General features: G+C 43.9%; 1 protein-coding gene across 3 annotated transcripts in view; it reads left to right on the top strand.

The window, feature by feature from the left end:
* Nucleotides 1–27,816, top strand: part of LOC109881229 (A-kinase anchor protein 13) — a 95,202-nt gene that overhangs the window by 38,783 nt on the left and 28,603 nt on the right. For all 3 annotated transcript variants that reach the window (XM_031820399.1, XM_031820398.1, XM_031820397.1), the window contains exons 11-19: nucleotides 8,137–8,213; nucleotides 8,538–8,712; nucleotides 9,061–9,137; nucleotides 12,512–12,693; nucleotides 12,991–13,073; nucleotides 16,416–16,649; nucleotides 20,424–20,603; nucleotides 21,039–21,109; nucleotides 23,189–23,233. In XM_031820399.1, coding sequence (XP_031676259.1) covers nucleotides 8,137–8,213; nucleotides 8,538–8,712; nucleotides 9,061–9,137; nucleotides 12,512–12,693; nucleotides 12,991–13,073; nucleotides 16,416–16,649; nucleotides 20,424–20,603; nucleotides 21,039–21,109; nucleotides 23,189–23,233 — 1,124 coding nt within the window. The remainder of the gene's footprint in view (nucleotides 1–8,136; nucleotides 8,214–8,537; nucleotides 8,713–9,060; nucleotides 9,138–12,511; nucleotides 12,694–12,990; nucleotides 13,074–16,415; nucleotides 16,650–20,423; nucleotides 20,604–21,038; nucleotides 21,110–23,188; nucleotides 23,234–27,816) is intronic.

Here is a 27,816-nt window from a genome sequence, read left to right as displayed (position 1 = left end):
TCCTGGGTAAGTCTCTGAGAGCTGAGAGTCTTCCTGGGTAAGTCTCTAAGAGCTGGGAGTCTTTCTGGGTAAGTCTCTAAGAGCTGAGAGTCTTCCTGGGTAAGTCTCTGAGAGCTGGGAGTCTTCCTGGGTAAGTCTCTAAGAGCTGAGAGTCTTTCTGGGTAAGTCTCTAAGAGCTGAGAGTCTTCCTGGGTAAGTCTCTAAGAGCTGAGAGTCTTCCTGGGTAAGTCTCTAAGAGCTGAGAGTCTTCCTGGGTAAGTCTCTGAGAGCTGAGAGTCTTCCTGGGTAAGTCTCTAAGAGCTGGGAGTCTTTCTGGGTAAGTCTCTAAGAGCTGAGAGTCTTCCTGGGTAAGTCTCTAAGAGCTGAGAGTCTTTCTGGGTAAGTCTCTAAGAGCTGAGAGTCTTTCTGGGTAAGTCTCTAAGAGCTGAGAGTCTTTCTGGGTAAGTCTCTAAGAGCTGAGAGTCTTCCTGGGTAAGTCTCTAAGAGCTGAGAGTCTTCCTGGGTAAGTCCCTAAGAGCTGAGAGTCTTCCTGGGTAAGTCTCTAAGAGCTGAGAGTCTTCCTGGGTAAGTCTCTAAGAGCTGAGAGTCTTCCTGGGTTAGTCTCTAAGAGCTGAGAGTCTTCCTGGGTAAGTCTCTAAGAGCTGAGAGTCTTCCTGGGTTAGTCTCTAAGAGCTGAGAGTCTTCCTGGGTAAGTCTCTAAGAGCTGAGAGTCTTCCTGGGTAAGTCTCTAAGAGCTGAGAGTCTTTCTGGGTAAGTCTCTAAGAGCTGAGAGTCTTCCTGGGTAAGTCTCTAAGAGCTGGGAGTCTTTCTGGGTAAGTCTCTAAGAGCTGGGAGTCTTCCTGGGTAAGTCTCTAAGAGCTGGGAGTCTTCCTGGGTAAGTCTCTAAGAGCTGGGAGTCTTCCTGGGTAAGTCTCTAAGAGCTGGGAGTCTTCCTGGGTAAGTCTCTAAGAGCTGAGAGTCTTTCTGGGTAAGTCTCTAAGAGCTGGGAGTCTTCCTGGGTAAGTCTCTAAGAGCTGGGAGTCTTCCTGGGTAAGTCTCTAAGAGCTGAGAGTCTTCCTGGGTAAGTCTCTAAGAGCTGAGAGTCTTTCTGGGTAAGTCTCTAAGAGCTGAGAGTCTTCCTGGGTAAGTCTCTAAGAGCTGGGAGTCTTCCTGGGTAAGTCTCTAAGAGCTGGGAGTCTTCCTGGGTTAGTCTCTAAGAGCTGGGAGTCTTCCTGGGTAAGTCTCTAAGAGCTGAGAGTCTTCCTGGTTAAGTCTCTAAGAGCTGGGAGTCTTCCTGGGTAAGTCTCTAAGAGCTGGGAGTCTTTCTGGGTAAGTCTCTAAGAGCTGAGAGTCTTCCTGGGTAAGTCTCTAAGAGCTGGGAGTCTTTCTGGGTAAGTCTCTAAGAGCTGGGAGTCTTCCTGGGTAAGTCTCTAAGAGCTGGGAGTCTTCCTGGGTAAGTCTCTAAGAGCTGGGAGTCTTCCTGGGTAAGTCTCTAAGAGCTGGGAGTCTTCCTGGGTAAGTCTCTAAGAGCTGAGAGTCTTTCTGGGTAAGTCTCTAAGAGCTGGGAGTCTTCCTGGGTAAGTCTCTAAGAGCTGGGAGTCTTCCTGGGTAAGTCTCTAAGAGCTGAGAGTCTTCCTGGGTAAGTCTCTAAGAGCTGAGAGTCTTTCTGGGTAAGTCTCTAAGAGCTGAGAGTCTTCCTGGGTAAGTCTCTAAGAGCTGGGAGTCTTCCTGGGTAAGTCTCTAAGAGCTGGGAGTCTTCCTGGGTTAGTCTCTAAGAGCTGGGAGTCTTCCTGGGTAAGTCTCTAAGAGCTGAGAGTCTTCCTGGGTAAGTCTCTAAGAGCTGGGAGTCTTCCTGGGTAAGTCTCTAAGAGCTGGGAGTCTTCCTGGGTAAGTCTCTAAGAGCTGGGTCTTTCTGGGTAAGTCTCTGAGAGCTGAGAGTCTTTCTGGGTAAGTCTCTGAGAGCTGAGAGTCTTCCTGGGTAAGTCTCTAAGAGCTGGGTCTTTCTGGGTAAGTCTCTGAGAGCTGAGAGTCTTTCTGGGTAAGTCTCTGAGAGCTGAGAGTCTTCCTGGGTAAGTCTCTAAGAGCTGAGAGTCTTCCTGGGTAAGTCTCTGAGAGCTGAGAGTCTTCCTGGGTAAGTCTCTGAGAGCTGAGAGTCTTCCTGGGTAAGTCTCTAAGAGCTGAGAGTCTTCCTGGGTAAGTCTCTAAGAGTTGAGAGTCTTCCTGGGTAAGTCTCTAAGAGTTGGGAGTCTTCCTGGGTAAGTCTCTGAGAGCTGAGAGTCTTTCTGGGTAAGTCTCTAAGAGCTGGGAGTCTTCCTGGGTAAGTCTCTGAGAGCTGAGAGTCTTTCTGGGTAAGTCTCTGAGAGCTGAGAGTCTTTCTGGGTAAGTCTCTGAGAGCTGGGAGTCTTTCTGGGTAAGTCTCTGAGAGCTGGGAGTCTTTCTGGGTAAGTCTCTAAGAGCTGGGAGTCTTTCTGGGTTAGTCTTTAAGAGCTTTGAGTCTTTCTCGGTTAGTCTTTAAGAGCTGAGAGTCTTTCTGGGTTAGTCTCTAAGAGCTGGGAGTCTTTCTGGGTAAGACTCTAAGAGCGGCAGGGTAGCCTAGTGGTTAGAGCGTTGGACTAATAACCGGAAGGTTGCAAGTTCAAATCCCCGAGCTAACAAGGTACAAATCTGTCGTTCTGCCCCTGAACAGGCAGTTAACCCACTGTTCCTAGGCCGTCATTGAAAATAAGAATTTGTTCTTACCTGACTTGCCTAGTTAAATAAAGGTACAAAAAAAATGAGCTGAGAGTCTTTCTGGGTTAGTCTCTAAGAGCTGGGAGTCTTCCTGGGTAAGTCTCTAAGAGCTGGGAGTCTTCCTGGGTAAGTCTCTAAGAGCTGGGTCTTTCTGGGTAAGTCTCTGAGAGCTGAGAGTCTTCCTGGGTAAGTCTTTAAGAGCTGAGAGTCTTCCTGGGTAAGTCTCTAAGAGCTGAGAGTCTTCCTGGGTAAGTCTCTGAGAGCTGGGAGTCTTCCTGGGTAAGTCTCTAAGAGTTGGGAGTCTTTCTGGGTTAGTCTTTAAGAGCTGAGAGTCTTCCTGGGTAAGTCTCTAAGAGCTGGGAGTCTTTCTGGGTTAGTCTTTAAGAGCTTTGAGTCTTTCTCGGTTAGTCTTTAAGAGCTGAGAGTCTTTCTGGGTTAGTCTCTAAGAGCTGGGAGTCTTTCTGGGTAAGACTCTAAGAGCGGCAGGGTAGCCTAGTGGTTAGAGCGTTGGACTAATAACCGGAAGGTTGCAAGTTCAAATCCCCGAGCTAACAAGGTACAAATCTGTCGTTCTGCCCCTGAACAGGCAGTTAACCCACTGTTCCTAGGCCGTCATTGAAAATAAGAATTTGTTCTTACCTGACTTGCCTAGTTAAATAAAGGTACAAAAAAAATGAGCTGAGAGTCTTTCTGGGTTAGTCTCTAAGAGACGATATAAGTCAAAACTGTAACAGGGCCGGTCAGGAACATTCAATGCCTTCTTGGTGAGCAACTCCAGTGTATACCGTATTTGGCCTTCTGTTTTAGGTTGTTGTCCTGTTGAAAGGTGAAAACATCTCCCAGTGTAGATTTGGCCTTGTGTTTTAGGTTGTTGTCCTGTTGAAAGGTTCATTTGTCTCCTAGTGTCTGTTGGAAAGCAGACTGAACCAGGTTTTCCTCTAGGATATTGCCTGTGTTTATAGCTGTATTCCGTTTCTTTTTATCCTTAAAACACTCTGTAGTCCTTGCCGATAACAAGCATAGTCATAACATGATGCAGCCATGTGATGTGTGATGCGTTGGATTTGCCCCAAACATAACATTTTGTATTCAAGACAAAAAGTTCAGTTCTTTGACACATTGTTTGCTGTATTACGTAAGTGGCTTGTTGTAAACAGGATGCATTTAGGTTAGTATTGTGGAGTAACTACAATGTTGTTGTAAACAGGATGCATTTAGGTTAGTATTGTGGAGTAACTACAATGTTGTTGTAAACAGGATGCATTTAGGTTAGTATTGTGGAGTAACTACAATGTTGTTGTAAACAGGATGCATTTAGGTTAGTATTGTGGAGTAACTACAATGTTGTTGTAAACAGGATGCATTTAGGTTAGTATTGTGGAGTAACTACAATGTTGTTGTAAACAGGATGCATTTAGGTTAGTATTGTGGAGTAACTACAATGTTGTTGTAAACAGGATGCATTTAGGTTAGTATTGTGGAGTAACTACAATGTTGTTGTAAACAGGATGCATTTAGGTTAGTATTGTGGAGTAACTACAATGTTGTTGTAAACAGGATGCATTTAGGTTAGTATTGTGGAGTAACTACAATGTTGTTGTAAACAGGATGCATTTAGGTTAGTATTGTGGAGTAACTACAATGTTGTTGTAAACAGGATGCATTTAGGTTAGTATTGTGGAGTAACTACAATGTTGTTGTAAACAGGATGCATTTAGGTTAGTATTGTGGAGTAACTACAATGTTGTTGTAAACAGGATGCATTTAGGTTAGTATTGTGGAGTAACTACAATGTTGTTGTAAACAGGATGCATTTAGGTTAGTATTGTGGAGTAACTACAATGTTGTTGTAAACAGGATGTATTTAGGTTAGTATTGTGGAGTAACTACAATGTTGTTGTAAACAGGATGCATTTAGGTTAATATTGTGGAGTAACTACAATGTTGTTGTAAACAGGATGCATTTAGGATAGTATTGTGGAGTAACTACAATGTTGTTGTATACAGGATGCATTTAGGTTAGTATTGTGGAGTAACTACAATGTTGTTGTAAACAGGATGCATTTAGGTTAGTATTGTGGAGTAACTACAATGTTGTTGTAAACAGGATGCATTTAGGTTAGTATTGTGGAGTAACTACAATGTTGTTGTAAACAGGATGCATTTAGGTTAGTATTGTGGAGTAACTACAATGTTGTTGTAAACAGGATGCATTTAGGTTAGTATTGTGGAGTAACTACAATGTTGTTGTAAACAGGATGCATTTAGGTTAGTATTGTGGAGTAACTACAATGTTGTTGTAAACAGGATGCATTTAGGTTAGTATTGTGGAGTAACTACAATGTTGTTGTAAACAGGATGCATTTAGGTTAGTATTGTGGAGTAACTACAATGTTGTTGTAAACAGGATGCATTTAGGTTAGTATTGTGGAGTAACTACAATGTTGTTGTAAACAGGATGCATTTAGGTTAGTATTGTGGAGTAACTATAATGTTGTTGTAAACAGGATGCATTTAGGTTAGTATTGTGGAGTAACTACAATGTTGTTGTAAACAGGATGCATTTAGGTTAGTATTGTGGAGTAACTACAATGTTGTTGTAAACAGGATGCATTTAGGTTAGTATTGTGGAGTAACTATAATGTTGTTGTAAACAGGATGCATTTAGGTTAGTATTGTGGAGTAACTACAATGTTGTTGTAAACAGGATGCATTTAGGTTAGTATTGTGGAGTAACTACAATGTTGTTGTAAACAGGATGCATTTAGGTTAGTATTGTGGAGTAACTACAATGTTGTTGTAAACAGGATGCATTTAGGTTAGTATTGTGGAGTAACTACAATGTTGTTGTAAACAGGATGCATTTAGGTTAGTATTGTGGAGTAACTACAATGTTGTTGTAAACAGGATGCATTTAGGTTAATATTGTGGAGTAACTACAATGTTGTTGTAAACAGGATGCATTTAGGATAGTATTGTGGAGTAACTACAATGTTGTTGTATACAGGATGCATTTAGGTTAGTATTGTGGAGTAACTACAATGTTGTTGTATACAGGATGCATTTAGGTTAGTATTGTGGAGTAACTACAATGTTGTTGTAAACAGGATGCATTTAGGTTAGTATTGTGGAGTAACTACAATGTTGTTGTAAACAGGATGCATTTAGGTTAGTATTGTGGAGTAACTACAATGTTGTTGTAAACAGGATGCATTTAGGTTAGTATTGTGGAGTAACTACAATGTTGTTGTAAACAGGATGCATTTAGGTTAGTATTGTGGAGTAACTACAATGTTGTTGTAAACAGGATGCATTTAGGTTAGTATTGTGGAGTAACTACAATGTTGTTGTAAACAGGATGCATTTAGGATAGTATTGTGGAGTAACTACAATGTTGTTGTTGTAACGGCGTTCTTCGTTTGTCGAAAGAGAGTCGGACCGAAATGCAGCGTGGTGGTTAATCATGATCTTTAATGAAGAAAACTGTGATACATGAAATAACTTATAAATACAAAAACAACAAACGGAACGTGAAACTTATTACAGCCTATCTGGTGAACACTACACAGAGACAGGAACAATCACCCACAAAAGACAAAGCGAACTCAGGCTACCTAAATACGGTTCCCAATCAGAGGCAACGAGAAGCACCTGACTCTGATCAAGAACCGCCTCAGGCAGCCAAGCCTAACTAGACACACCCCTAAACCTAGCAATCCCAAATCCTATAAAACCCCAATACGAAACACAACACGTAAACCCATGTCACACCCTGGCCTGACCAAAATATATAACGAAAACACAAAACACTAAGACCAAGGCGTGACAGTTGTAAACAGGATGCATTTAGGTTAGTATTGTGGAGTAACTACAATGTTGTTGATCCATCCTCAGTTTTCTCCTATCACAACCATTCAACTTTGTAACTTTTAAGCCTCATGGTGAAATCCCTGAGCAGTTTCCTTCCTCTCCAGCAACTGAGTTAGGAGGGATGCCTGTATCTTTATAGCGAGTGGGTGTATTGATACACCATTCAAAGTGTAATTAGTAACTTCACAAAGGGATATTCAATGTCTGCTTTTAGATTTTTACCCATCTACCAATAGGTGCCCTTCTTCACAAGGCAGTGGAACACCTCCTTGGTCTTTGTGGTTGAATCTGTTTGAAATTCACTTCTCGACTGAGGGACCATATAGATAATTGAATGTGCGGGGTACAGAGATGATGTAGTCAAAATCATGATAAACACTGTTATAGCACACAGAGTGAGTCCATGACCCTTATTATGTGACTTGATAATGTAGCATTTCGCTACACTCGCATTAACATCTGCTAGACATGTGTATGTGACAAATAAAATTGGATTTGATTAGATTTTTTAAATACGTTTCTTACCACTACAAAGAGGTTGAATACTTATTGACTAAATTCTTTTCAGCTTTTCATGTTTAATTCATTTCTAAAAAACATGATTTGAATTTGACATTATGGGGTATTGTGTGTAGGCCAGTGACAAAAAATATCTAAATTAATTATTTTTTAATTCAAGACGTAATACAATAAAATGTGGAATAAGGCAAGGGGTGTGAATACCTGGCCCTGGTGAAATGTAGTGCACTATATATTTGGAATAGGGTGCTATTTGGGACTCAGTCCTTCTTAGTGGTGCTTTTAGAGGAGTTCTCCTGCCAGTTTGAATGAAGAGAGGAGGAGGAGGAGGAGATGGTCTGTTATACTGACCGCATAGTGGAGCTTCATCTAGAATGAAGAGAGGAGGAGGAGGAGACTGTCTGTTATTCTGACCATATGGTGGAGCTTCATCTAGAATGAAGGGAGGAGGAGGAGGAGGTCGAGGAGACCGTCTGTTATACTGACCACATGGTGGAGCTTCATCTAGAATGAAGAGAAGAGGAGGAGGACAAAGAGACTGTCTGTTATACTGACCATATGGTGGAGCTTCATCTAGAATGAAGAGAGGAGGAGGAGGAGGAGGAGGAGGTCGAGGAGACTGTCTGTTATTCTAACCATATGGTGGAGCTTCATCTAGAATGAAGGGAGGAGGAGGAGGAGGTCGAGGAGACTGTCTGTTATACTGACCATATGGTGGAGCTTCATCTACAATGACGAGAGGAGGAGGTCGAGGAGACTGTCTGTTATACTGACCACATGGTGGAGCTTCATCTAGAATGAAGAGAGGAGGAGAGGGAGGAGGAGGAGGAGGACGAAGAGACTGTCTGTTATACTGACCACATGGTGGAGCTTCATCTAGAATGAAGAGAGGAGGAGGAGGAGGAGACGGTCTGTTATACTGACCACATGATGGAGCTTCATCTAGAATGACACTAATCTTTCATTCGTGTGTGTGTGTGTGTGTGTGTGTGTGTGTGTGTGTGTGTGTGTGTGTACTTTGACCCCCCCCCCCCCCAGAGAATGAGGAAGACCATGAGGACCTGAGTGATGCTCTATACCAGGTCAAGGAGGTCATCACTGCAGTGGACAGCAAGGTAATATAATAATAATATATTCATATTAGGTCAACTGAAATGTGTTAATAATGTATTAATAATAGGTGAACTGACCTATGGTAATAATTGTCATGTTGCTAGTTGAACTGACCTATGGTAATAATTGTCATGTTGCTAGTTGAACTGACCTATGGTAATAATTGTCATGTTGCTAGGTGAACTGACCTATGGTAATAATTGTCATGTTTCTAGGTGAACTGACCTATGGTAATAATTGTCATGTTGCTAGGTGAACTGACCTATGGTAATAATTGTCATGTTGCTAGGTGAACTGACCTATGGTAATAATTGTCATGTTGCTAGGTGAACGAGCATGAGAAGAAGAGGAGGCTGAAGGACATCTACAGCCGGACAGACAGCAAGTCCATTATGAGGATGAAGAGCGGTCAGATGTTTGCTAGAGAGGACCTGCTCAGAGGGAGAAGATTGCTGTATGATGGACCTCTGCAGCTGAAGAACTCACAGGGGAAACTCAAGGGTGAGGACACCAAGCGTTCTGTTTCTGTCCCTGCATTTAAATGTTGTTCTCTGGTGTGAGGAATACAAGCAAAAACACCAATCTCTTTTCTCAATTTCTGACTCTCGCAATCGAGTATCCATTTATTTAAATGGTATCTCAAGCTCTCTTTCTGTGTGATAGACACTGCAATAAGGAATTTGCTTGGAACTTTTTTTACTTAATATTCCTTTGAATGTTTTTAATTTGTAACTTTTGAAAATGTATTTCCCTGACCTCTAACCTCTGGACTCCTCTCTCTAGATGTAACAGCCATGCTTCTCTCTGATATCTAACCCTGACCTCTAACCTCTGGTCTCCTCTCTCTAGATGTAACGGCCATGCTTCTCTCTGATATCGTCGTCTTCCTACAGGAGAAAGACCAAAAATTCGTCTTTGCCTCTCTGGTAGGTGATTGGTTAAGACCAGAAATATGTAAATATCTCTTTGGCTCTTTGGTATCTTATTGGTTTAGTCAATTTTTACAATCAAGTCATTTAGCAGACACTCTTATCCAGAGTACCTTACAATCATCAGAATTACATCTCTGGAATGTGATTGGTTGATCCTCCCACTCAGTATTAATAATGGGTCTATTCAGTACCACAACACAAGTCAGAGTTAGTTATCAAAGTCCATCTTTAATTATATGAGCTCTATCACAACCCTGTGACTCTCAGATCAATTCAGTGTCTATCAAATCAAATCAAATTTATTTATATAGCCCTTCGCACATCAGCTGATATCTCAAAGTGCTGTACAGAAACCCAGCCTAAAACCCCAAACAGCAAGCAATGCAGGTGTAGAAGCACGGTGGCTAGGAAAAACTCCCTAGAAAGGCCAATACCTAGGAAGAAACCTAGAGAGGAACCAGGCTATGTGGGGTGGCCAGTCCTCTTCTGGCTGTGCCGGGTGGAGATTATAACAGAACATGGCCAAGATGTTCAAATGTTCATAAATGACCAGCATGGTCGAATAATAATAAGGCAGAACAGTTGAAACTAGAGCAGCAGCACAGTCAGGTGGAAGTTGAAACTGGAGCAGCAGCATGGCCAGGTGGACTGGGGACAGCAAGGAGTCATCATGTCAGGTAGTCCTGGGGCATGGTCCTAGGGCTCAGGTCCTCCGAGAGAGAGAAAGAAAGAGAGAAGGAGAGAATTAGAGAACGCACACTTAGATTCACACAGGACACCGAATAGGACAGGAGAAGTACTCCAGATATAACAAACTGACCCCAGCCCCCCGACACATAAACTACTGCAGCATAAATACTGGAGGCTGAGACAGGAGGGGTCAGGAGACACTGTGGCCCCATCCGAGGACACCCCCGGACAGGGCCAAACAGGAAGGATATAACCCCACCCACTTTGCCAAAGCACAGCCCCCACACCACTATCAATGAACTCTCTGAGAGCCCCCTCTACATTGCAACTGAGATCCTTTAATAGCAAAGAACACACATAGTCAGACAGCATAGACATAATAAATCGTTCAGCTTTGTCTCCTTACTCAAACCCAGAACCATAAACCAATCCTCCATATCAACAGGCATATATCAAATTGTCATTTAGATACAACCAATTCTAAATACAACCAATCCTGGACAAGCTCACGGGGAGCATAGAATGATTCCAGACACTGCCATCCTCCTCTCCCCGATGGGAAAAGTAGGGAGTGACTGGCACACAGACACAGTAGAGCAAAAGATATGTTTACACATGATGACACCTTGACCTCTCACCTCTCTGTGGCCCATGCAACTTAGTCTTGACATAGAACAGATAACTGCCAATGGCCACCACTATAGTACAACAAAATACATTCTTATGAGAAATAACACATAAGCATATGATGAATATAAAACATCTTATCTATGTTACCCACCAATTCTGATTATTCCCCAACACGGTTCATTGCTCCAGAGCCTTTCCGTTCACCTTCCCACTCCTGGGCCAGACTACACTCAATCATATGACCCACTGAAGAGATGAGTCTTCAGTAAAGACTTAAAGGAGACCGAGTTTGCGTCTCTGACCTGGGTAGGCAGACCGTTCCATAAAAATGGAGCTCTATAGGAGAAAGCCCTGCCTCCAGCTGTTTGCTTAGAAATTCTAGGGACAATTAGGAGGCCTGCGTCTTGTGACGTAGCGTACGTGTAGGTATGTACGGCAGGACCAAATCAGAGAGATAGGTAGGAGCGAGCCCATGTAATGCTTTGTAGGTTAGCAGTAAAACCTTGAAATCAGCCCTTGCTTTGACAGGAAGCCAGTGTAGAGAGGCTAGCACTGGAGTAATATGATCAAATTTTTTGGTTCTAGTCAGGATTCTAGCAGCCGTATTTAGCACCAACTGAAGTTTATTTAGTGCTTTATCCGGGTAGCCGGAAAGTAGAGCATTGCAGTAGTCTAACCTAGAAGTGACAAAAGCATGGATTAATTTTTCTGCATCATTTTTGGACAGAAAGTTTCTGATTTTTGCAATGTTACGTAGATGGAAAAAAGCTGTCCTTGAAATGGTCTTGATATGTTCTTCAAAAGAGCGATCAGGGTCCAGAGTAATGCCGAGGTCCTTCACAGTTTTATTTGAGACGACTGTACAACCATTAAGATTAATTGTCAGATTCAACAGAAGATCTCTTTGTTTCTTGGGACCTAGAACAAGCATCTCTGTTTTGTCCGAGTTTAAAAGTAGAAAGTTTGCAGCCATCCACTTCCTTATGTCTGAAACACATGCTTCTAGCAAGGGCAATTTTGGGGCTTCACCATGTTTCATTGAAATGTACAGCTGTGTGTCATCCGCATAGCAGTGAAAGTTAACATTATGTTTTCGAATAACATCCCCAAGAGGTAAAATATATAGTGAAAACAATAGTGGTCCTAAAACGGAACCTTGAGGAACACCGGAATTTACAGTTGATTTGTCAGAGGACAAACCATTCACAGAGACAAACTGATATCTTTCCGACAGATAAGATCTAAACCAGGCCAGAACTTGTCCGTGTAGACCAATTTGGGTTTCCAATCTCTCCAAAAGAATGTGGTGATCGATGGTATCAAAAGCAGCACTAAGGTCTAGGAGCACGAGGACAGATGCAGAGCCTCAATGAAATAACATTTGTTGCTTAATAACTCAAGTGAACGTACATTGAATTCTGCATTGTTGAGGAAGAGTTTGCAATTAAACCTTTCATTGTACTGTTTACACCAGCTGTATTCTGTAAACGTGACAAATAAACTTTGATTTGCATATAACTCTTTTAATAGCTCAATGACTAAGCAATATTGATGCCCAGAGAATAACCAGAGAGGTGATTCAGACATGGACACTGAGCTGCATGTCAAGGTGGATGATATTATGCAGACTTTCATATAAGGCTTAATCTCTCTCTCTCGCTCCCTTTCCAACTCCCTCTCTCATTCTACCTCTTTCCTCCCTTCATCTTTCTTGTATATTCTCTCTCTCTCTGTCTTCTTCTCTCTCTCCCCTCTATCCCTCTCTCTCTTATTCTCTCTCTCCCATCTATCACTCTCTCTCCTCTCTCTCTCTCCCCTCTATCCCTCTCTCTCTTATTCTCTCTCCCATCTATCACTCTCTCCTCTCTACCCCCACCCTCTCTCTCCATGTCACCTCTCTCCCCTCTCTCTCTTTCTCTTTCTCCCTTTCTTCTCTCTCCCTCTCCTCTTCTCTCTCCCCTCTCTTCTTCTCTCTCTGCCTCACTCTCCCTCTACCTGCCTTTTATCCATCCTTTAATCATCCCTCCCTCTCTTCCATCGCCCCGTAGGACCAGCGCTCCACGGTCCTCTCTCTCCAGAAGCTGATCGTTAGAGAGGTGGCTAACGAGGAGAAGGGTCTCTTCCTGATAACAGCAGGGATGGAGAAACCAGAGATGGTGGAGGTACACACTGCAACCAAGGAGGAACGCAACACCTGGATGCAAATCATACAGGAGGCCATGCAGTCCACGTAAGTCTGATCTCCGAACCATGGAGAGAGAGAGAGAGAATGTGCTACCATTCTGTACCTAGGGATGGACGGATGTACAATATGTTGTAATACTCTATTGGAGTATTGACTGTTCTCTGTCTGGCTTCATCACCTCATGGGCAGGCTGCCACTGTAGGCTACTCTACCCTAGGCTTTCTCAGCAGTAGAGAGAAGACTAGCGCTGTCAACAGCGCTGTCAACAGCGCTTAGGATGCTAAGAGGACATGTGAATGGCTGGAAATGGGAGTGGTTTGTACTAATGATGTTGCTTTACAGAGAGAAATATGAGGATGAGGAGAACCCCAGTGAAACAGAGGAGGACAAGAGACTGCTGGAGACCAAAGCTAAGGAGATGAGAGGTGAGGAGACTCCCTTGACCATAGACCCCCTCGGCCACTCTCAGCCCATCCCACCTATCACCATAGACCCTCTCAGCCCATCCCAACTATCACCATAGACCCCCTCAGCCACTCTCAGCCCATCCCAACTATCACCATAGACCCCCTCAGCCACACTCAGCCCACCCCTCCTATCACCATAGACCCTCTCAGCCCATCCCAACTATCACCATAGACCCCCTCAGCCACTCTCAGCCCATCCCAACTATCACCATAGACCCCCTCAGCCACACTCAGCCCACCCCTCCTATCACCATAGACCCTCTCAGCCCATCCCAACTATCACCATAGACCCCCTCAGCCACTCTCAGCCCACCCCTTCTATCACCATAGACCCTCTCAGCCCATCCCAACTATCACCATAGACCTCCTCAGCAATTATCAGCCCATCCCACCCATCACCATAGACCATCCTTGTTTGGTTTCAATGTGCCATATATTTTTCAATTGTTTTACATACATTTTTTAACCCTTTCTAATTGCATATTATCCACAGAGCTGAAGATTACAACCTTACTATGATATTGATTGTTATTTGTAAGATTTGTTTTATTAAGTGAATATTGTGATTTCTTTAAATCATTACTGAACCTGTGACCAGAAACAGCTACCATAATAAATTATCTAGTGTTTCTGTCTCTTCGTAACAAAATCTACAAAGCTAAGATTGTTGTATGACCCTTATATATCAAGGCACAAGGTGAGCCTCAGATGCAGACACAGGAGACAGATGGTTGGAGTCTTACAATGTTGATTAATCCAAAGGGGAAGGCAAGAGAATGGTCGTGGACAGGCAAAAAGGTCAAAACCAGATCAGAGTCCAGGAGGTACAGAGTGGCAGACAGGCTCGTGGTCAAGGCAGGCAGAATGGTCAGGCAGGCGGGTACAGAGTGCAGAAACAGGCAAGGGTCAAAACCGGGAGGACTAGAAACAGGAGAACGCAAAAAGCAGGAGAACGGGAAAAACGCTGGTTGACTTGGAAAAACATACAAGACGAACTGGCACAGAGAGACAGGAAACACAGGGATAAATACACTGGGGAAAATAAGCGACACCGGAAAGGGGTGGAGACAATCACAAGGACAGGTGAAACAGATCAGGACGTGACATTATATGTAGCATTCTGTTGGTGGCAAAAATGTTGTATCATAATTTGAAAAATGTGTTGTTTTTTGTCAGTTCGTACACCAGGTGCCATGGAATCGGTACATCGGGAAATCTCTTCCCATTTATTTTGCAACCTGTATGGCACAGCTGTCCAAATGTACAGGATAATGTTACATTTGGGGTTTACCTATAACATACAAGAGCATTTGGACCCCTTCATTTTTTCCTAATTTTGTTACTTATTCTAAAATTGATGAATGTTTTTTTCCCTGATCAATCTACACACAATACCCTGTAATGACAAAGCAAAAACATGTTTTTATAAATGTTTGCAAACGTATAAAAAAAACAGATACCTTATTTGCGTAAGTATTCGGTCCCTTTGCTATGAGACTTGAAATTGAGCTCAGGTGCATTCTGTTTCCATTGATCATCCTTGAGATGTTTCTACAGCTTGATTGGAGTCCACCTGTGGTAAATTTAATTGACTGAACATGATTTGTAAAGGCACACACCTGTCTATATAAAGTCCCACAGTTGACAGTGCATGTCAGAGCAAAAACTAAGCCATGAAGTCGAAGGAATTGTCTGTAGAGCACCGAGACAGGATTGTGTCAAGGCACAGATCTGCGGAAGGGTACCAGAAAATGTCTGCAACATTGAAGGTCCCTAAGAACATGGTGCCTCCATTCTTAATTGGAAGAAGTTTGGAACCACCAAGACTCTTCCTAGACTCTTCCTTTGCCTGGCCAAACTGAGCATTCGGGGGAGAAGTACCTTGGTCGGGGAGGTGACCAAGAACCCAATGGTCACTCTGACAGAGCTTTTAATCCCCTGGATTTCTAACTCCTTGATGTTCTTGTTGGGTCTAATTTTAATAGCCAGCATTTCAATGGCCATAATAAATAGATATGGAGACATTGGACAGCCCTGTTGTACTCCTCTTAAAAGAAAAAAAGAACTATTATTTACTATTTTACACCTGTGGTTGCTATACATAAATTTAACCGAATGTGTAAGAGATTCACCAAAATTAAAGTAATCCAGGCATTTTTATATAAATTCTAGTCGTACTTTATCAAACACCTTTTCAAAATCTGCTATGAAGACCAGGCCGGTTATCTTCGATGTTTCATAATGTTCAATTGTTTCAAGTAATTATATTATCACCAATGTATCGTCCATGTAAAAAAACCTGTCTGATTAGGATGAACAATAATATCTGGTAAAACATTTTTTTGTTCTATGTTTATTTCTCCAGGATTTTATCAACACAACATCGAAGGGTCTGGTAGGCTTGCGTCACTGGGCAGCTCACGGCTGGGTTTCCTTTTGTAATCCGTGACAGTTTGATAGCCCTGCCACATCTAGTAGGATTTGTATTGACATTTTGACTGTCGGAGGTCGTAGCTGGATTTCTTATAAGCATTCGGATTGGTGTCCCTCTCCTTGAAATCGGCAGCTCAAGCCTTTAACTCAGTGTGGATGTTGCCTGAAATCCATGGCTTCTGGTTGGGATGCGCACGGTCACTGTGGGGACGACGTCGTCGATGCACTTATTAATAAAGTCAGTAACTGATGTAGTAAAACGCCTCAATGTTATTGGATGAATCCCAGGGACATATTCCAGTCTGTGCTAGCGAAACAACAGTCCTGTAGCTTCAGACCACTTCTGTATTGAGCTTATCACTGGTACTTCCTGTTTGAGTTCTCGCTTGTAAGCAGGAAGCAGGAGCATAGAGTTATGGTCAGATGGAGAGTGAGGAAGAGCTTTGTATGCGTCTCTGTGTGTTGAGTAAAGGTGATCTAGAGTTTTTTTCTCCCTCTAGTTGCACAGGACGTGCTGGTAGAAATGCCAAAGAGGGCATTTATTTATTATTTATATATTTGTTCATTTAAGTTCTGTTCAAATACCTAACTTCAGTATATATCAATGTTAGCTACAATCATAGCCACAGCAGTTCTATTGCCATCGGATGAGATGGAGACTGTGTTAGAGATGACGTATACTCTATAAGACATGGATGATTCTGTGAAGGGTACACTCATCAACACTAGCAATACCTCATCTCCCTTCCAGAGATGATTCTGTGAAGGGTACATTCATCAACAGTAACGATACCTCATCTCCCTTCCAGAGATGATTCTGTGAAGGGTACACTCATCAACAGTAACAATACCTCATCTCCCCTGCAGAGATGCTGAGGAAGAAGGATGAGCAGATCATGTGTATGCTGGAGGAGAAGATGGCCGTGTTTAGGGAGATGTGTGAGGTCCGGAGCCCTGGAACCCCCCCAGGAACAAGCCCAGGAGAGGACCAGGGCCCCAGTCAGGTCACCAGGGCCAAGGGGCTGTTCAGGGCTGGGAGCGGAGCGGGCTCTGAGGACGTACCTAAAGGAGAACCCATCATAAAGGGAGCACTACAGGAAGGTTAGTAGACAGACTAGTCTCTCACCATGAACATAACAGTAGCCCATCTAATGGGTACCAGGGGTGGAGGCCAGACTGTAGACATGGTGTGGTAACAGTAGCCCATCTAATGGGAACCAGGGGTGGAGACCAGACTGTAGACATGATGTGGTAACAACAGCCCATCTAATGGGAACCAGGGGTGGAGGCCAGACTGTAGACATGGTGTGGTAACAGTAGCCCATTTAATGGGAACCAGTGGTGGAGACCAGACTGTAGACATGGTGTGGTAACAGTAGCCCATCTAATGGGAACCAGGGGTGGAGACCAGACTGTAGACATGGTGTGGTAACAGTAGCCCATCTAATGGGAACCAGGGGTGGAGGCCAGACTGTAGACATGGTGTGATAACAACAGCCCATCTAATGGGAACCAGGGGTGGAGACCAGACTGTAGACATGGTGTGGTAACAGTAGCCCATCTAATGGGAACCAGGGGCGGAGACCAGACTGTAGACATGGTGTGGTAACAGTAGCCCATCTAATGGGAACCAGGGGTGGAGGCCAGACTGTAGACATGGTGTGATAACAACAGCCCATCTAATGGGAACCAGGGGTGGAGACCAGACTGTAGACATGGTGTGGTAACAGTAGCCCATCTAATGGGAACCAGGGGTGGAGACCAGACTGTAGACATGGTGTGGTAACAACAGCCCATCTAATGGGAACCAGGGGTGGAGACCAGACTGTAGACATGGTGTGGTAACAGTAGCCCATCTAATGGGAACCAGGGGTGGAGACCAGACTGTAGACATGGTGTGGTAACAGTAGCCCATCTAATGGGAACCAGGGGTGGAGACCAGACTGTAGACATGGTGTGGTAACAGTAGCCCATCTAATGGGAACCAGGGGTGGAGGCCAGACTGTAGACATGGTGTGATAACAACAGCCCATCTAATGGGAACCAGGGGTGGAGACCAGACTGTAGACATGGTGTGGTAACAGTAGCCCATCTAATGGGAACTAGGGGTGGAGACCAGACTGTAGACATGGTGTGGTAACAACAGCCCATCTAATGGGAACCAGGGGTGGAGGCCAGACTGTAGACATGGTGTGGTAACAGTAGCCCATCTAATGGGAACCAGGGGTGGAGACCAGACTGTAGACATGGTGTGGTAACAGTAGCCCATCTAATGGGAACCAGGGGTGGAGACCAGACTGTAGACATGGTGTGGTAACAGTAGCCCATCTAATGGGAACCAGGGGTGGAGGCCAGACTGTAGACATGGTGCATTAGACCAAACAGTGGCTTCCAATGTCGCATTATCTTTCACTGTCTTCCTAATCTATCAGATGTTCTCATCTGATGTGAGAACGTACTGGGAAGGTTGATTGCAAAGAGCTTTTGATTTCGATTAGAAGATATTGGTGTAAAGATGAGAAACTCTTAATATCTACGGTACAGTACGGTCAGTAATCAAATTAAATCAAATACAATTTTATTTGTCACATACACATGGTTAGCAGATATTAATGCGAGTGTAGCGAAATGCTTGTGCTTCTAGTTCCGACAATGCAGTAATAACCAACAAGTAATCTAGCTAACAATTCCAAAGCTACTACCTTATAGACACAAGTGTAAGGGGATAAAGAATATGTACATAAAGATAAATGAATGAGTGATGGTACAGAGCGGCATAGGCAAGATACAGTAGATGGTATTGAGTACAGTATATACATATGAGATGAGTATGTAAACAAAGTGGCATAGTTAAAGTGGCTAGTGATACATGTATTACATAAAGATGCAGTAGATGATATAGAGTACAGTATATACGTATACATATGAGATGAATAATGTAGGGTAAGTAACATTATATAAGGTAGCATTGTTTAAAGTGGCTAGTGATATATTTACATCATTTCCCATCAATTCCCATTATTAAAGTGGCTGGAGTTGAGTCAGTGTGTTGGCAGCAGCCACTCAATGTTAGTGGTGGCTGTTTAACAGTCTGATGGCCTTGAGATAGAAGCTGTTTTTCAGTCTCTCGGTCCCAGCTTTGATGCACCTGTACTGACCTCGCCTTCTGGATGATAGCGGGGTGAACAGGCAGTGGCTCGGGTGGTTGTTGTCCTTGATGATCTTTATGGCCTTCCTGTGACATCGGGTGGTGTAGGTGTCCTGGAGGGCAGGTAGTTTGCCCCCGGTGATGCGTTGTGCAGACCTCACTACCCTCTGGAGAGCCTTAAGGTTGTGGGCAGAGCAGTTGCCGTACCAAGCGGTGATGCAGACCGACAGGATGCTCTCGATTGTGCATCTGTAGAAGTTTGTGAGTGCTTTTGGTGACAAGCCAAATTTCTTCAGCCTCCTGTGGTTGAAGAGGCGCTGCTGCGCCTTCTTCACGATGCTGTCTGTGTGGGTGGACCAATTCAGTTTGTCTGTGATGTGTACGCCGAGGAACTTAAAACTTACTACCCTCTCCACTACTGTTCCATCGATGTGGATAGGGGGGTGTTCCCTCTGCTGTTTCCTGAAGTCCACAATCATCTCCTTAGTTTTGTTGACGTTGAGTGTGAGGTTATTTTCCTGACACCACACTCCGAGGGCCCTCACCTCCTCCCTGTAGGTCGTCTCGTCGTTGTTGGTAATCAAGCCTACCACTGTTGTGTCGTCCGCAAACTTGATGATTGAGTTGGAGGCGTGCGTGGCCACGCAGTCGTGGGTGAATAGGGAGTACAGGAGGGGGCTCAGAACGCACCCTTGTGGGGCCCCAGTGTTGAGGATCAGCGGGGTGGAAATGTTGTTGCCTACCCTCACCATCTGGGGGCGGCCCGTCAGGAAGTCCAGTACCCAGTTGCACAGGGCGGGGTCGAGATCCAGGGTCTCGAGCTTGATGACGAGCTTGGAGGGCACTATGGTGTTAAATGCCGAGCTGTAGTCGATGAACAGCATTCTCACATAGGTATTCCTCTTGTCCAGATGGGTTAGGGCAGTGTGCAGTGTGGTTGAGATTGCATCGTCTGTGGACCTATTTGGGCGGTAAGCAAATTGGAGTGGGTCTAGGGTGTCAGGTAGGGTGGAGGTGATATGGTCCTTGACTGGTCTCTCAAAGCACTTCATGATGACGGAAGTGAGTGCTACGGGGCGGTAGTCATTTTGCTCAGTTACCTTAGCTTTCTTGGGAACAGGAACAATGCTGTCCCTCTTGAAGCATGTGGGAACAACAGACTGGGATAGGGATTGATTGAATATGTCCGTAAACACACCAGCCAGCACCAGCCAGCATGCGGTCTGCGCATGCTCTGAGGGCGCGGCTGGGGATGCCGTCTGGGCCTGCAGCCTTGCGAGGGTTGACACGTTTAAATGTTTTCCTCACATCGGCTGCAGTGAAGGAGAGTCCGCATGTTTTGGTTGCGGGCCGTGTCAGTGGCACTGTATTGTCCTCAAAGCGGGCAAAATAAGTTATTTAGTCTGCCTGGGAGCAAGACATCCTGGTCCGGGACGGGGCTGGTTTTCTTTTTGTAATCTGTGATTGACTGTAGACCCTGCCACATACCTCTTGTGTCTGAGCCGTTGAATTGAGATTCTACTTTGTCTCTATACTGACGCTTAGCTTGTTTGATTGCCTTGCAGAGGGAATAGCTACACTGTTTGTATTCGGTAACATAGTTATTATCATTTGGTTAGTGAAATCCTTTCTCTCTCTGCTCTTCTGCACTTTCTCTTTCCCCCTCATCTCTCAATCTCTCTGTCTCTCTCTCTCTCTCTTTCTCTTTCTGTCTCTCTCTGTGACAGTGGAGACATTGCAGGCGCTGGTGAACGGTACTCTGGGAGGAGCGATGGGGGGGCAGCAGGTGGTGTGGGTCCCAGAGACAGAAGGAGTGGGAGGAGTGGTGGGCCCGGGCCCTGTATGTCTCCTTCGCAGGGCCGAGACCTTCGGAGGCTTTGACTCTCAGCAGATACACATCTCTAAGAGTAAGACACCTCCCTGTCAGTAATACATAATAAGTATTCATTATCAAGGGTTGAGAAGCCTTGAGAGCCTCAGATGGGCCTCTGTTTTCCTTGTTTATCATGTCAATAATGGAGGTTAAGATCAAAGATGGATCCCTTTAACTTAGAGCTTCCATTTGATCAGTTTGACCTCATTATCAAGCCTTGGTGTGACCTCATTCTCAAGCCTTGGTTTGACCTCATTCTCAAGCCTTGGTGTGACCTCATTCTCAAGCCTTGGTGTGACCTCATTCTCAAGCCTTGGTGTGACCTCATTCTCAAGCCTTGGTTTGACCTCATTCTCAAGCCTTGGTGTGACCTCATTCTCAAGCCTTGGTGTGACCTCATTCTCAAGCCTTGGTGTTTTGCCGGGCAACATGTCTTCTACATATCTGATGAGTGTCTTGTGTTGTATAGATGGGGACAAAGAAGAGGGAGAGGACAGAGCAGACCTTCGCAGGACAGAGTCCGATGGTGTACTGAAGAAGGTTACCCACAATCCACCAAGCTATATCTGACTGTATACCAGCTGGTGGTTCACAATACACCAAGCTATATCTGACAGTATACCAGCTGGTGGTCCTCAATCCACCAAGCTATATCTGACAGTATACCAGCTGGTGGTCCTCAATCCACCAAGCTATATCTATCTGACAGTATACCAGCTGGTGGTCCTCAATCCACCAAGCTATATCTGACTGTATACCAGCTGGTGGTCCACAATACACCAAGCTATATCTGACAGTATACCAGCTGGTGGTCCACAATACACCAAGCTATATCTGACAGTATACCAGCTGGTGGTCCTCAATATACCAAGCTATATCTGACAGTATACCAGCTGGTGGTCCTCAATACACCAAGCTATATCTGACAGTATACCAGCTGGTGGTACTCAATACACCAAGCTATATCTGACAGTATACCAGCTGGTGGTCCTCAATCCACCAAGCTATATCTGACAGTATACCAGCTGGTGGTCCTCAACACACCAAGCTATATCTGACAGCATACCAGCTGGTGGTCCACAATCCACCAAGCTATATCTGACAGTATACCAGCTGGTGGCCCTCAACACACCAAGCTATATCTGACAGTATACCAGCTGGTGGTCCACAATACACCAAGCTATATCTGACAGTAAACCAGCTGGTGGTACTCAATACACCAAGCTATATCTGACAGTATACCAGCTGGTGGTCCTCAATCCACCAAGCTACATCTGACAGTATACCAGCTGGTGGTCCTCAATCCACCAAGCTATATCTGACAGTATACCAGCTGGTGGTCCACAATACACCAAGCTATGTCTGATAGTATACCAGCTGGTGGTCCACAATACACCAAGCTATATCTGACAGTATACCAGCTGGTGGTCCACAATACACCAAGCTATATCTGACAGTATACCAGCTGGTGGTCCTCAATATACCAAGCTATATCTGACAGTATACCAGCTGGTGGTCCTCAATACACCAAGCTATATCTGACAGTATACCAGCTGGTGGTACTCAATACACCAAGCTATATCTGACAGCATACCAGATGGTGGTCCACAATCCACCAAGCTATATCTGACAGTATACCAGCTGGTGGTCCTCAACACACCAAGCTATATCTGACAGTATACCAGCTGGTGGTCCACAATACACCAAGCTATATCTGACAGTAAACCAGCTGGTGGTACTCAATACACCAAGCTATATCTGACAGTATACCAGCTGGTGGTCCTCAATCCACCAAGCTATATCTGACAGTATACCAGCTGGTGGTCCTCAATCCACCAAGCTATATCTGACAGTATACCAGCTGGTGGTCCACAATCCACCAAGCTATATCTGACAGTATACCAGCTGGTGGTCCACAATCCACCAAGCTATATCTGACAGTATACCAGCTGGTGGTCCACAATCCACCAAGCTATATCTGACAGTATACCAGCTAAATATTTCCAAAAGTGTTCTTCAGCTGTCCCCAAAGGATAACCATTTTGGGTTCCAGGTAGAACCTTCTGTGGAAAGGGTTCCATATGTAAACCAAACGGGTTCGCTGGTAGGATGTGTGTTTGTTTGTTTAGAGGCTCTGAGGCCATGTGTCTGACCAGGAAGTGGTCGAGTCGTTACAGTTCAGTACATCAAACTCATTACATCATTAACATATTGTACATGAACAGAGTCATTAGGATGCATTAATCTGCCTCTGCTATGAATTAGCCGTGGGACTCTTCCTGCCAAGCCCATCTCTAATACAGAACACTTAATAACACAGGACGCTAGTTGTGTAATAATAGACCTAATACAATGACTACAGTGGTGTCTTCCCAGCACATGGGGATAGCTCCAACACACACACACACACAGACACACACACCACACCCAGACACACACACACACCACACACACACACCACACACACACACACACACACACACACACACACACACACACACACACACACACACACACACACACACACACACACACACACACACACACACACACACACACACACACACACACACACACTCCTCTCCTGTGTTCAGTAATGCTGGAGTTTTGTGTTGTCAGGGGGAGAATGCGACCATGATGCTGTTACTGAAGAGGAACACTGAGGTAAGAAAGATATCTGACCAGACTACCACATAAACATACACCCCAGACCCAGAACATATACACCCCAGACTCCAGAACATATACACCCCAGACCCAGAACATATACACCCCAGACCCCAGAACATAAATATACACCCCAGACCCACAACATAAATATACACCCCAGACCCAGAACATATACACCCCAGACCCAGAATATAAATATACACCCCAGACCCCAGAACATAAATATACACCCCAGACCCACAACATAAATATACACCCCAGACCCAGAACATAAATATACACCCCAGACCCCAGAACATAAATATACACCCCAGACCCCAGAATATAAATATACACCCCAGACCCCAGAATATAAATATACACCCCAGACCCCAGAATATAAATATACACCCCAGACCCAGAACATAAATATACACCCCAGACCCAGAATATAAATATACACCCCAGACCCCAGAATATAAATATACACCCCAGACTCCACAACATAAATATACACCCCAGACCCCAGAATATAAATATACACCCCAGACCCAGAACATAAATATACACCCCAGACCCAGAATATAAATATACACCCCAGACCCACAACATAAATATACACCCCAGACCCCAGAATATAAATATACACCCCAGACCCAGAACATATACACCCCAGACCCAGAACATAAATATACACCCCAGACCCAGAATATAAATATACACCCCAGACCCAGAACATAAATATACACCCCAGACCCAGAACATATACACCCCAGACCCAGAACATATACACCCCAGACCCCAGAATATAAATATACACCCCAGACCCACAACATAAATATACACCCCAGACCCCACAACATAAATATACACCCCAGACCCAGAACATAAATATACACCCCAGACCCCACAACATAAATATACACCCCAGACCCAGAATATAAATATACACCCCAGACCCCAGAATATAAATATACACCCCAGACCCCAGAATATAAATATACACCCCAGACCCAGAACATAAATATACACCCCAGACCCAGAATATAAATATACACCCCAGACCCCAGAATATAAATATACACCCCAGACCCAGAATATAAATATACACCCCAGACCCAGAATATAAATATACACCCCAGACCCAGAATATAAATATACACCCCAGACTCCAGAATATAAATATACACCCCAGACCCCAGAATATAAATATACACCCCAGACCCACAACATAAATATACACCCCAGACCCAGAATATAAATATACACCCCAGACCCACAACATAAATATACACCCCAGACTCCACAACATAAATATACACCCCAGACCCAGAACATAAATATACACCCCAGACCCCAGAATATAAATATACACCCCAGACCCACAACATAAATATACACCCCAGACTCCACAACATAAATATACACCCCAGACCCCAGAATATAAATATACACCCCAGACTCCAGAATATAAATATACACCCCAGACCCAGAATATAAATATACACCCCAGACCCACAACATAAATATACACCCCAGACCCACAACATAAATATACACCCCAGACCCAGAATATAAATATACACCCCAGACTCCAGAACATAAATATACACCCCAGACCCAGAATATAAATATACACCCCAGACCCACAACATAAATATACACCCCAGACTCCAGAATATAAATATACACCCCAGACCCAGAACATAAATATACACCCCAGACCCAGAATATAAATATACACCCCAGACCCAGAATATAAATATACACCCCAGACCCCAGAATATAAATATACACCCCAGACCCCAGAACATAAATATACACCCCAGACCCACAACATAAATATACACCCCAGACCCAGAACATATACACCCCAGACCCAGAATATAAATATACACCCCAGACCCACAACATAAATATACACCCCAGACCCAGAATATAAATATACACCCCAGACTCCACAACATAAATATACACCCCAGACTCCACAACATAAATATACACCCCAGACCCAGAACATAAATATACACCCCAGACCCCAGAATATAAATATACACCCCAGACCCAGAATATAAATATACACCCCAGACCCAGAATATAAATATACACCCCAGACCCAGAACATAAATATACACCCCAGACTCCACAACATAAATATACACCCCAGACCCAGAACATATACACCCCAGACCCAGAATATAAATATACACCCCAGACCCACAACATAAATATACACCCCAGACTCCAGAACATAAATATACACCCCAGACCCAGAACATAAATATACACCCCAGACTCCAGAACATAAATATACACCCTAGACCCACAACATAAATATACACCCCAGACTCCAGAACATAAATATACACCCCAGACCCAGAATATAAATATACACCCCAGACCCAGAACATAAATATACACCCCAGACTCCACAACATAAATATACACCCCAGACCCAGAATATAAATATACACCCCAGACCCAGAATATAAATATACACCCCAGACCCAGAATATAAATATACACCCCAGACCCAGAATATAAATATACACCCCAGACCCAGAATATAAATATACACCCCAGACCCAGAATATAAATATACACCCCAGACCCAGAACATAAATATACACCCCAGACTCCACAACATAAATATACACCCCAGACCCAGAATATAAATATACACCCCAGACCCAGAATATAAATATACACCCCAGACCCAGAATATAAATATACACCCCAGACCCAGAATATAAATATACACCCCAGACCCAGAACATAAATATACACCCCAGACCCAGAACATAAATATACACCCCAGACTCCACAACATAAATATACACCCCAGACTCCAGAATATAAATATACACCCCAGACCCAGAACATAAATATACACCCCAGACCCAGAATATAAATATACACCCCAGACCCAGAATATAAATATACACCCCAGACCCAGAACATAAATATACACCCTAGACCCACAACATAAATATACACCCCAGACCCCAGAATATAAATATACACCCCAGACCCAGAACATAAATATACACCCCAGACCCCAGAATATAAATATACACCCCAGACCCAGAACATAAATATACACCCCAGACTCCACAACATAAATATACACCCCAGACTCCAGAACATAAATATACACCCCAGACCCCAGAACATAAATATACACCCCAGACCCAGAATATAAATATACACCCCAGACCCCAGAATATAAATATACACCCCAGACCCAGAATATAAATATACACCCCAGACCCAGAACATATACACCCCAGACTCCACAACATAAATATACACCCCAGACCCCAGAACATAAATATACACCCCAGACTCCAGAATATAAATATACACCCCAGACCCAGAACATAAATATACACCCCAGACCCAGAATATAAATATACACCCCAGACCCCAGAATATAAATATACACCCCAGACCCAGAATATAAATATACACCCCAGACCCAGAACATAAATATACACCCCAGACCCACAACATAAATATACACCCCAGACCCAGAACATAAATATACACCCCAGACCCAGAATATAAATATACACCCCAGACCCCAGAATATAAATATACACCCCAGACCCCAGAATATAAATATACACCCCAGACCCAGAATATAAATATACACCCCAGACCCAGAACATATACACCCCAGACCCACAACATAAATATACACCCCAGACCCCAGAACATAAATATACACCCCAGACCCACAACATAAATATACACCCCAGACCCAGAACATAAATATACACCCCAGACCCAGAATATAAATATACACCCCAGACCCACAACATAAATATACACCCCAGACCCAGAACATAAATATACACCCCAGACCCCAGAATATAAATATACACCCCAGACCCACAACATAAATATACACCCCAGACCCCAGAATATAAATATACACCCCAGACCCAGAATATAAATATACACCCCAGACCCAGAATATAAATATACACCCCAGACCCAGAATATAAATATACACCCCAGACCCAGAACATAAATATACACCCCAGACTCCACAACATAAATATACACCCCAGACTCCAGAATATAAATATACACCCCAGACCCAGAATATAAATATACACCCCAGACCCAGAATATAAATATACACCCCAGACCCCAGAATATAAATATACACCCCAGACCCAGAATATAAATATACACCCCAGACCCAGAATATAAATATACACCCCAGACCCAGAATATAAATATACACCCCAGACCCACAACATAAATATACACCCCAGACCCAGAACATAAATATACACCCCAGACCCAGAACATAAATATACACCCCAGACCCAGAACATATACACCCCAGACCCCAGAATATAAATATACACCCCAGACCCAGAACATAAATATACACCCCAGACCCAGAATATAAATATACACCCCAGACCCAGAACATAAATATACACCCCAGACCCAGAATATAAATATACACCCCAGACTCCACAACATAAATATACACCCCAGACCCAGAATATAAATATACACCCCAGACCCAGAATATAAATATACACCCCAGACCCAGAACATAAATATACACCCCAGAC

This window comes from Oncorhynchus kisutch, unplaced genomic scaffold (assembly GCF_002021735.2).
Source record: "Oncorhynchus kisutch isolate 150728-3 unplaced genomic scaffold, Okis_V2 scaffold3334, whole genome shotgun sequence".
NCBI classification, from domain to species: domain Eukaryota; kingdom Metazoa; phylum Chordata; class Actinopteri; order Salmoniformes; family Salmonidae; genus Oncorhynchus; species Oncorhynchus kisutch.
This window is presented reverse-complemented; position numbering and strand designations above follow the sequence as displayed.